The 12,255-nt window shown below is 42.8% G+C and overlaps 1 protein-coding gene across 3 annotated transcripts in view; it reads left to right on the top strand.

Annotated features, from left to right (window-relative positions):
- samd11 (sterile alpha motif domain containing 11) overlaps nucleotides 1-12,255 on the top strand; it is a 60,771-nt gene that overhangs the window by 27,064 nt on the left and 21,452 nt on the right. For all 3 annotated transcript variants that reach the window (XM_054778006.1, XM_054778015.1, XM_054778000.1), the window contains exon 5: nucleotides 9,720-9,812. In XM_054778006.1, coding sequence (XP_054633981.1) covers nucleotides 9,720-9,812 — 93 coding nt within the window. The remainder of the gene's footprint in view (nucleotides 1-9,719; nucleotides 9,813-12,255) is intronic.

Here is a 12,255-nt window from a genome sequence, read left to right as displayed (position 1 = left end):
TTGTGAGAGCCGCTGCCGACAACTACTTGTGGACAAATGAGGATCCAGAACCTTATCTTTTTGAGCCTGAATATACGGAGGATTAACTGCTGGTTTTAGAAGCCCGCAAGAAGAGAGTGAAACTTCGAAGGTAGCAAATGGGGCAAGTCATTACACCGATATGACTTGGTGTTGTAAATGTGGAGCTTGTCAAAGCCATGCCGACGCATTGTTTTGAACAGCACTTGATAGCGGGGTGGGGCGCTGCACAACTACGCCAGAAAAATAGTTCTTTGTGTTAGCTGCTACAATAACAGTGTCGCTGTAGCTTGGTTTATATACAGGTCAGTTATGTAAATAGAACATTGTTGGCAGGTTTTTTTATGGGCTTTATAGTCGAAGTAGGTGTGTCCCATTATGTGCACGGTTAGCTCCCACATGCTAGCTGTTTTTTAGCTTATTTTTCTCTCTTTCGAATGCGCTGAAAAGAGAAGGACATGTGTGGTCATGTTTCACATAAGGATGGTGGATGATGGGCAATATTCCAAAAAAAGGTGCAGTTATCTTTTAAGTGTATAAACTAGTACTGTAAGTAGTTTATTCCTATTACAGATTAAGGTTCATGTTTAATTACACATCAGGGCTGTACAAAATTCTGAATTGAATTGAGAATGACCTCTAAATTCCAATTCAGTTCTTGAATTTGAATTTTGCAGGAAGTAGAATTGAAATTTCATGAAATTCAGAGAAATTCTTGATGTATAATTAAGGTGCATGTAACAATGAAGCTTTACAGTATATATTTAAAACATGAATTTTATAAAAATATTATTGTGTGGATTTTATGTGCACAATATTTTATTATAGTAGATAATTGTATACTAATTGTTTTTTAATCACAAATTGCCATTGAAAACCTACTCAGATAAAACAGATCATTAAAATTGTAAAAACGTTCAAATTGTTGGATACGTGGATAGAACAGAACTTCATCTCCCAGAATACCTTGGTACAAGGTACAACTACAAATTCTGCCTTTACCAAAATGATAATGCTCATGCAGGTGCTGATTGAATATCAGGACAGTTTCAGAAGAAGAGAAGAAGAGTAAAGTCCAAACAATGCAATGAAAATCTTATTCTGTTCATTCTCCCAAGAAAAGAAAGAAAACACAAGAAAGAATAAGAACATAAGAGCATTAACATTAACAGTGGTTAACTGCTTTTTAAGCTTGTATGCAATTAAGTATGTTAAAATAATGACAGTGAGCCTTTGTCAATTGTCTTAAAGGTTGTTACATTGTTTTTAGGTTTTCATAAGAACAGTATTTAACTTATTTTTACACTTGCATGGCAATTAACAATGTCAGAAAATGATGTGGCGCCTTTGGCTATCCATCCATCCATCTATTTTCTATGCCGCTTCTCCTCATTAGGGTCGCGGGGGCATGCTGGAACCTATCCCAGCTGACTTTGGGCGACAGGCGGGGTACACCCTGGACTGGTTGCCGGCCAATCACAGGGCACATATAGACAAACAACCATTCCCACTCACATTCATACCTATGGGCAATTTAGAGTCCCCAATTAACCTAATATGCATGTTTTTGGAATATTGTCTTAAAAATGATTTAAAAATTTAAATTGGTATTGTATTGTTTTTATATTTTAATATTAACAATGATTACCTTATTTTTACACCGGTATGACAAGTATGATTAAAAAATGACAGGGAGCTTTTGTCAATTTTTTTTAGGTTTTCATATTAACAATATTTAATTCAGGGGGTTCCAAAGTGTGGCCCGCGAGCCATTTGCAGCCAATTTTGGCCTGTGGCACACTGTAAAAAATAATAGTAATAATAATGGGGAAAATAGAGCAAAAAGGCACAATGTAAATAGATGTATGTGAAATGCTGATGCTAATAGCTAATAATAACACAATGCTTTGTCTCGGTCAATTTACATATAATAATTTTTTTTTTAGCCTTTTTGCAAATTGTAAAAAATATTTAATCGTGTCACAGCGTCAGATCAGTAAATAGTCCTGTCCACACAGGAACGGATCACTGGGTGAAAACGATGTAGAACATACGGCACACCTACATGGGGCACTGTGAACAGACACAGATAGACACACCCAAACTATAGGAGACGAAAGAACGCATGCGCATGAGGTCTGCTTGTACGGCTTGTCGGAACTGACAACAAAGTGGAATTACTTCTGCGTGTCACTACAGATATTCTGCCGGCGATGGGGTGGCGACGTCATCGTTTTTAGAAAGTAGAGTTCTGCTTGGCCACGCGGCAGCGACAAGGCATCGTTATCAGAGTTTGACGTTTACAAAAAATACGTTTCAGGGCACCCAGAACGCTGTTGCCATGTGGATGAAGGGCTGAAACAATAAAGTTCTTTATTTACTCTTATGCCCTAAAAACTTTCCCGTGTGGACAGGCCAATAGTTTGCCCCACAGTTGCCCCCCGTGTGACCCTGTCTTTTCTCATCCTATTAGCTGTTAGCACAGCAAGTGGCAAATCAGCTCAGACGCAACACCTCCATACCTTCTCTCTCTGTCTGTTTGCTCATCTCTTTGTCTGCAGGATTAATTGCCCATGCGGTACCTGTGATAGCAAGGCATTGTGGGTACAAAGTGGCGGCTATTAGAAGGCTCAAAAGCCAGCCGGGGTAGCGTCTTACCTCCCATTTTGGAATCGATTTCCTTGCCTAATGCTGCCTTAATCAGCTCCTGAACGTGATGAACAAATCAGAGCCTAATGAAAGAGGACATGAAGGGATGAAGGTGCGTGGGGGCGGGGTGCTGACGTAAGAGGGGCCGACTATGGTTTGCCTTCGCCAGAGGGGGTCCAGAACCCGAAAATCTGTCCGCTTGAGCATTAAAGCGCGATTTAACAGGCTGCCTGAGCGCCTCGCTCCGTGTCTGTAAACAAGTCCAATCCGATCAGTGGCTCTAATTCTGTCTGCCAGTGAAATTAGACGCACACACATTCACAAGCACACAATTACACACACATGGAGGATAGTTACATGGATGCATGCCCACGCAAAATCAACACAGGTTAGGATTGACGTCCAAATACACATGTGGGTGGGTGGGTGTGTGGGTGGGGGGGTGGGGGGTGGAGGGATTATTTGACTTGGAGGAGCGTCATATTGTGTCTTCTTCTGTTTTGTCAACCCCTCTAAAGTCTTTCACCTCAAAAGTGTGGAAGATGAGAAGTAAAGAGAATAAAAAATAAACAGGAAGTAAATGTAGAGGATGTAATGAAGGCAAAAGCTTACAACAGCGATGCTGTGATGGAAGAAACATTCAGAATTAGAGAGACAGGGGGAAGAGAGATGAATGAGTGTGGTGACGGCGTCAAGGGAGGGCTGGCGGCAGCTATGGCGGCCGACGGCGTGTTTCTGTCTGTGTGTGTGCGCGCGTGTGTGTGTGTGTGGGGGGGGTCAGGAGGAAAGGAGGTCGCCTCTGTGAGCAGGCCGTTAATTAAATCTGAGGGACAGACAGGAGGGCTGCCTCTCCCTCCTTCTCTTCTCCTTTTTGTCCCTCCCTCATTCCGCTCTCGCTCCCCAGCCGCCGGCTATTCAGAGGGTCTGTGAGAGAGGCGATGGGGGTGTGGGGAGGAGGAGCAGGGGCGCCGATGCTGAGAGTCTGGCGGCCTGTGGAGACTGTAAACCGTGGCTCTGCGGTCAGACCGGAGACTCAAAAAGGCAGATAAGGTGTTTTTGGACCTCCGCCTCCTCCTCTCCCTCCACTCAGACTCCCACAGGCAGTTACAACTTGTTGGTGTGTGTGTTGGGGGGGTGTTGGCGGCAGCAGTTTGGGGCTTGAGAGTGTGTGTGTTTATATGAGTGCACCTCCCCTGGTGTGGTTTTAAGTGCCTGTTTTTTTTAGATGTTTACTTGCTTGTGAATCTGCAGCCCAGCATGTTAGCAAAAGGCTTTTATTTTTCGGCGTCTGATTGAGAGTGCAAGCTGCTTTTAAATTATTCGCAGCTTATTACGTGATTAGCATACAAAGACAGTTCGAAACAAAGCAGACGCTCCAGGATTTCTGTTGCTGTAGAGTAGGAAAAAAGGTGAATGTTGGATGTAAATACTTTAAAACTCTCATAAAGTTGCAATTGCGTTTAAAATGTGACTTATTTTGGTCAGCGCACATAAAAAACGTCAGCATATGATTTGGACCATTATTTTGGGCAGGTAATGTGCATTATTAATACTCATTGTTGTGTCTATTTAGGAATTCATTTTGTCATTTTATGATGACTTGCAAGATTATGACAAGTTTCTACAGGTAATGTAAGTCAGTGTCTTCTTGTGAGATGATGGACTTTTTTTTCGCCACGGGACAATTTAGTTTCTTCGTAACATCAACATTATGTGACGTTTTACTTTACTAAAGGGGACTTTGTTCAAATTATTAATATTAGTGGTGCACGATAAGTATCGCGCCGATATGAGGACTTATGACATCGTACTGATAAATCCGATAACATTAAAAATAGCTCAAATAACTGTTAAAAAAAATGAGGCGAGATTACCCGTACTGTGCTGTAGGTGGGTTAGCATGAGCAAATCAAGCGGTTGATTACGTGGGACTTCTCGCTGTTTCTGAAGAAGACATTTCAAATGCTAGTTTTACCAAATGCTCTGCAAACATGCCGTGATGAGGGACAAAAAAGATTGTACTTTACCACATCAGACCTTAAGCCACCTGAAACCCCAGCATAGCTACACCGCCCAGGGATTGTTCCTATCGCTGCGGCATTTGAAAAGTGCAGAAAGGTTTTCCAGATATGACTTGAGTGATTTCATCATGGAAATGGTGGCGCTGGATGACCAGCCCTTTACCATCGTTGAAGATACCGACTTTTGCCGGCAAGTAAACTGCTTGGAGCCACGGTTTGTACTTTTGAGCCGCCGCAATTTTTTTTAATGATGTTGTTTATGATGATGTCATGATATTTGGGAAGGACAAATCTACAGGTACAGTTTGTCAAATCCAACTTTGTTTGAGTCATTCTTACCTCCATGTGTGCACAAACTACAGTTAAATCTAAATTTAAGAAATGATAGATCTAAAAAGTTATTGATTATTGGTATTGGTATCAGTTTTGGTCATCAGCTTCAAAAATAATATACTGTGCATCCCTAATTACTGTAAATTCCAGACCACTGAGCGCACCTGAATATAAGCCACACCCACCAAATTTAAAGAGAAAAAAAAAGTGTCTATATCTAGGCCTCACTTGTCTATAAGTCGCAGGTGTCCATGTTGTATCATGAGATACCGTATTTTCGCGACCATAAGGCACACCGTATTAAAAGGCCCAGTCTCAGTTACGGGTGCTATTTCTGTATTTAACACATACAGAAGGAGCACCGTATAATTGGGCGCAGGCATGGTATAACATACGCTAGCTTAAAACATACGCTAGCATGCGTGCACGCTAAAACATACGCTAGCATTGATGCTAGCGTATGTTTTAAAAAAAGGCAGAGTTCGGTTGTACTTTGAACCCCCGCAGGGTTCAAATAAATGGCACCGCATGGCACCGCTGTATAAGCCGCAGGGTTAAAAATGTAAGAAAAAATGAACGGCTTATACACCGGAAATTACGGTAGTCCCCACAAACTGCGTAACATTTACACTATATCTCAATAATTTGGTTACTTTCCACTGTGTACCTGTTAATGATATACATTACCTGAAATGACCGAAGTATCAAAAGTATTGATATTTAGATTAGAGAGTACATTTTGCGGCATGAAGAGCTAGTATCGGAAGTATCGATATTTCAGTATTAATCCACACATCACTGTTGATCAAACTTACTTAAGATTTGTCAGATCAAAACACAATCAGTGCATATGACTTGAAAACGTGATATTAACATCCGCTTCACTGATTCCTGAATCTGCACTCTAAGCATCATGGGAATTATAGTTCTTTTAGCCATCAAATTAGCCGCAGGGTTTGAAGCTGTGAAAACCGCAGCATTTTATAGTCTGGAATGTTAAGTTTCCATGCACAAATCAAAGTTACATTTACGCCTGAAAATTCAGTCTGAAAAATGTGCCTTATTTGCGTTTTTGAAACAACTCGTTATGTAAATTGTGTTGGTCTACTTAAAATCAGAGAATAATTGAATCTCGCTACCAACAGAGATTAAATAATTACTTGTTAACAACATCTCCCCAGTAACGATCAGTGTGTATCACTGTGCTTCACTTATCTCAATGAGCTAAGTTACAGCTTCTGGAAACTTCTACTTGTGCACAGCCACCTGTGCACCAGATGACTTTTAGCAGTTAGCGACACATTTTTGTCCTCATGCGCCCCATAATTCTTCTTGAGCTCCTTACTTCTCTTTCCACTTCTCTTAATTTCCTCCGTCCCCTGCCGAATAAAAGACCAGGACAAACAGACGAGCGGCGCTCCCAGCTGTATTACTGTGTGGACTTTGTGTGCGTGTTGGCAGTGGCACATCCTCCTTCGACACCAACGCACGCGTCCCCATCTCTCCCCCCATCTCCATCACCAACACCCCAACCATTCCCCTCCCCCTCCTAGCTGCATCGGCCCGTAAGCCAATCAATGGCGGGGCTTTCAGGGCCGGCGGAGGCCCCAGTGCACGGAGGGGGGGGATCAATAAGTTATTAGCACCATTCTGTCAGCTGTAATGTGGAGATTGATTGGGGGGCTGCGGCTGGCGGCCCACCCTTCGTCCCCGCCTGTCACCCCGCCTTTCCTCACGCAGCCCCCTCCGCCCACCTCCCCCTTGCTGGCCTGATAAAGATGACAGATTAACGGAGTAAGAGAGGAATTAAGGAGTCTGGCTGTCTGAGCTGTCACCACGCTTCCTGGGATGGAGAGAGGAGAGGAGGAGGACTAAAGTTGGAGGGAGGAGAGGAAATCAGACTAGAGAGAAAGGAATGCTGCCTTGCCTGATGGCCTGCCCCTTGGTGTCACATGAAAGAATGGTTCAGGTCCCACTGTTTCCTCTGTCTTTATCTGCTCTTCTGTTCTCGTCTGTCTCTTTCCTCAGTGGGATGAATTGCAGATATAAAGGAGGTTAACTGGCAAGGTGGCTGAGGCTACAAAATATATCATCAGGTTGACCTCTTATGAGCTTTGAACGGATAGCTGTTTCTGCTGGCTATATCACAGCCCCCACTCAATGTACTGTACCTACAGGTATATCGAGGCAAAACACAACACTTTATTTTAAGAAGTGTGTCGAATTAAACTTATTTCATTTTGAGAAAAAAGTTTGCTGAGGTAAATTCAGCTCATCATTGTACAATTAGTAATCGGGCTTGCGTTCTTGCTGTGGGGTGTTTCGGAAGAATGATGATAGATACGTCAGCGTGGATAGTGTGGCACAGTAAACAAAGGACAACAAAGGAGGAACGTCTTTATAGTTTGCCTTTTTCATAACATGTGGTTGTTTACTCCAAAAAGGAGACAAGCTATGTATGAGAAAAGATGCATTTTGGGTTGCACTAAAGGGACTGCAGCATGTGGTTACTTCCACCCTTTTGGTACCATGCCACTCCGCTTGGTACACCAACAACGGGGTACCAAAAGGTAGTACACAAGTACACAGCACTAAATGCAAAAAATTAACATTGACTTTCTGAATTGCACCAAAGAGTCAAAGGATACCAGGATAGGGAATGACATGGTAGAGTTATATCAACAAGTAATGATATGCAATGTTGATAAATGTAGTAGTGTTGTTTTCCACATCTCTGCTGTTAATGTCAAATCTCAGCACAAATAATAATAATTACCCCCACAGCTAACGATGCAGCACACAAATCAAGCAGAAGAGCCATGCGAAGCAAACATGACTGTAAGCTACCCGTAGTTAGTAAAAGGCTATATAGCACAGACGCTAGCAGAGCTGAGAGCTGGGCATTAAAAGGGAGCTTCAGCGCTCTAAGAAGCCCCATTTAATTGGCTTTAAAAGCTTGCCGCCCTCAAATCTCTGGCCTTCGGGCACCGGCTCAGGAGACGCAGTGTCTTTAGCGAGGTCAGTTGAAGAGACGACTGAAATGTGTGAGTGTGTTTGATCATGAGCGTCTCCGGGCGTGGGTGGAAGGAAGCATGCTATGTGCGTGTTTGCTGGCTTGCGTTAGTAGGGATTCTCTCCTTATTAGGAGGTGGGACTATTGGAAGAAATTCACAGGGTATGTTTGTAAATCATTTTTTTAAAAAGGCAGATCATTGAGAAAGACCTTCTCTATGTGTGTTTTCTTGTTCATTAGCGTCATGCCCCCCTTCGATGTTTTTAGGGTAGTAATGGTTGTGGATCTCCTCAGGACCTGAGAGGCAACATTAAACAGGGGATCATTAAAGAAGCTCCTCCTTGTCTCCCTTCCACGCTCCCTCGCTCGGCCTCTCATCATCACCAGGGCTCCTTCAGCCTGCCAAACAAAATCCTCAGAGTCCTTTTTAAATCTCTCTCCCTGGCGCTTCACTGTACGTATCCGTGTTGTCTTGTTGAAGAGGAGGAAGAACAGAAGTTTGGGTGTGTTCATGTGCATCAATTTCAAAACAAACTTGGGCCACATAAAAAACATGACAAAGCAACAGGTGGCACTCAGTCTCGCAACCTATTAGGCCCGCTGTAGCCAGTGGGAAGGCTGAAGAAGGTCATTTCAGGATAATAACAGATGAGGAAAAGCGGACTGATAGCGAAATACTCTTGAATAGCACAGTTGGATATAAAAATGACAAAGAAACAGAGACAACTGGTGGAAACCCCAATCAAAATATACCATCTTTCCGGTCTACACTCAAACATAAATCATCACTCTTCTTGCAAAAATGCAGTTTGCAGGTGGTCATAAAGCCAAAACTCACAATTTGTTCATTGTTTCTCATACACAAATGATAAAAACTTGAGCGAGAGCTGCCATTCTCTGTGCAGAAGGAAGAAAATGCCCCCCCCCCGTCCCTAAAAATACCTGCTGAGAAGTGACAAAAATACAAGAAACAGGCAAAACAGAGGAAGCAGTTGCTGCTGTGGTTTGTCTGATAGAGAGTTGTAGAGAAAGCCAAGGTGCGTGACTTTCTTTCAGACAGGAAGAAAGATGACAAACGTCTTTTCCATTCCTGCGACACGCTCTGCATCTCCTCCCTCCCTGATTAGGCCCGAATTGATTTGAGGTGTGTTTGAGGGAGAGGAGGTGAGGTGATGAGGCTGGAAGTGAGAAAGGAGGAGGCTGTAGTAGGGAATGCTGTGATTGTACAAAAGATGAGTAAGTGTGTGTATGTGTGTTAATGGGAGGAACTCAGGTAGAGGGGAGTCGGGGGTAGAGTGGTGTTTTTAATAAGGGTTGGATAAATAAACAGCCATATTGAAGGTAGCTTAGAGTCACAGGCTTTTATGTCAACATCTGGAAAAGCAGGAGAAAGACTAGTGGAAGATGCGTGATAACACTTGAGGACAGCTTGTTCGAAGAGACATTGGCGAGATACCGACTCCTGTTGTCAAACACACACAGAGTGAGTGAGACGAGCAGATATGTCATCTGACTGAAAAGGTACATCTCTAGAAGCCCGTGGCTTGCTTCACTAGTCTCTCTTCCTATCGTTTTTTGGTTCCTTCCACTCTCTCCACATGCACCCACATTCATTTCCAAGACACTGCAGAGCGGTGATATCTGGCGTTTTACAGATTGCTCTTCATGTGTTTGCATGTTTCCAGATGACCTTTTAGGCAAGAGGAGAAGCTTCTCTCCCAACAGCAGCAGCGACTCTCCCACTGACAGCAAGAAGTCCCGTAGCGTATCGCCCAAAGGTAAGACTTGGCTTTTGTTTCATGTGCATCATGAAAATACTCTTTAACTTTACGTTACAGTGAGAGGGAAGAGGCCTAAATGGCAGTATGGACTTAGCAGCTGCTAGTGGCTGTGTTTCATTAAAATCATTTGCTGAGGAAATCCAAACGGGTTTTTTTTAAGTACAAAAGGTCATTTAACATAGTTCTCTCAACAATTAAACACTGTTGTTTGTTTAAAAAAAAATAAAAAATGCAGCAAATCTGAGGCTCAGAGCTAAACCTGTTCACATTAGATAGAATGCACAAACCAACTGTAACAAACCAAAGTAACTACAGACTACTGATTGCTGTTGATAAATACGAGAAAGTGAATGGACAAATACTGTAGGATGTAGACATGCTAATTTGGCAGCCCAGGGAACCTCACTCCATTCACGTTTTACATTTTACACTTTCTATATATAGCATTGCAGTCTTATTATTCTTTGTTCAAATGGTTCTGCACCAAACTTTCTTCTCTTCCTGTTTACCTTCTGGCCTGAATTAATAATTAAAAAACATAGCATGACAGTAGGACTGTCCGGACTGCCTCGACGCCATAATTTCCCCTCTCTGGCGCAGTAATCCGGTCTCCATACTCTGTTATTCATATTTCTCTTATGTGGCGTGAAACTCGGCGCCGAACCTCCCAGACTTCCTGACTGATGCATTACGCAGCAGCAGGCAGCAAGGGCACCTTACTGTACAGCCAACCCCACTGTACCGCATGCAATACTATACACCATACATACACACAGTAGCATGGTGGGCCAGTATGGAAATTAGTGATTTGGTATGTGGTCAGATGGAGTCGTAAATACAGATGTGCTTTGTGTTGACCTTTGCCCTCTGGGTGACCTAGCAGCAGCATGCCTGGGGAATCCTCCTCTTTGAATCTTACCTAGCCAGCTCTTCCTGTGTGTGTTCTTTAGGGCCCATCTCAGCTTCTAAAAGATGCATGTTTTCATATGCGTGTGTATGTTTGTTTATCTCGGTGCTTGTTTGTGTATTCAGGCTTGACTTCCTTCTAAGGCAAAGGGGCGGCTGTGTGCCTTTGGCTTCAGAAAAAGAACAATTTAGACACACTGGTGGAAATTGCTAATAAACTGAAATGTAATGTTCATTCGCAAAATAACTAAATTGTTTTTGTTAGATGAAAAACGCTGTATTTGACCATTAGCTTTGCCATTTGTTTGTTAGTTTGTTTATAGATATTGCATATTCCTTAAAAAAATAGCAAAAGAGGCTAACTAAGACAGGGCTAACAGAAGCTAAAACATTGCTAACAAATAAGGCAAACAGATGGCCAACAGGGGCTAATACACTGCTAATAGATACTAACATATGGACAATGTAGTCATAAGTCGACCACACACTGTTAACAAGGCTAATAGAGGCTAATTCATGCTATTGTTTTAGTGGATAGGTTTGAACAGAAGTTGCAGCTTTCCAAATGTTTAGTAAATAATGTTGTGTGTTTCTCAACTGGAATTAAAAAATATCTGCTATACAGGTGTAAAATTAACATATTTTTATTTAGGTTCTTTTAGCTTAAACTAGGATTTTTAGGTTACGAACATGCAGATTTTACTTGTAAAGAAAATGTCCTATAGGCGTTTAGTGTTTATAAAATAGTTCCCCAGTGGGAAACTATATTAAGACACAAAGGCGTAAACCCTGATTGCTGTCCACACCCAAACGCTGCACCTGTACATGTGTGTACAGTATGTGTGGTTCCTCTCAGTGTGGAGACAGAGTATATCCATTAATGAGTAATGAATCTGGAGAAATGGACTGTGAGGAGAGCAGATGGAGGTAGTGGCGGTGAGATTGGATGCCGCTGTGTAAATGATGTCTGTTGTTCTTTCTGCACCAAAGTCGTCAGCCCCCCTGCTGTGTTTACAGAGTGAGAAAACTTTTGACAAGTACAGACTAGTTGCGCACACACACGCACAGACATGCACACACACACACACACACACACACACACACATTAGAGCCGTGAGCACCTTGGGAGGATTAGCGGAAGCTTTGGCGGTGGAGACGGAGATGCTTGCTCGCTTCGATGCTCTCTCCCTTCCCCGCCTTCCACCGCTACCTCCGCTCCTTAGCGCCACTCCTGCTCGCTTGCCCAGGGCCAGGCTCAGGTTTCAGTTGGAAGGAGTATGGTAAAAATAACCTCCTCTACTTCTTCATCTTCATCCTCGGTCATCCTAAACACCTCCGCACAGCCCCCCCCCCTCCCCCCTTATACCTTAGATCATCTTACTATTGACAGAGAGGGAGGTCGGGAGATGTCACACCATTTTCACCTCATTTTAAACGATTAATTTCTCAATAAAGTATTAGCTAGAGATTTCTTCTCCTCTCTCATCTAGTTTGGTAACGTCCTTAAGTGTCACCTTGGCCAACCTTTGACTTA

Source organism: Dunckerocampus dactyliophorus, chromosome 1 (genome assembly GCF_027744805.1).
Source record: "Dunckerocampus dactyliophorus isolate RoL2022-P2 chromosome 1, RoL_Ddac_1.1, whole genome shotgun sequence".
Classification (NCBI taxonomy): domain Eukaryota; kingdom Metazoa; phylum Chordata; class Actinopteri; order Syngnathiformes; family Syngnathidae; genus Dunckerocampus; species Dunckerocampus dactyliophorus.
Note: the sequence above shows the minus strand (reverse complement) of the source record. Positions and strands in the feature narration are given on the sequence as shown.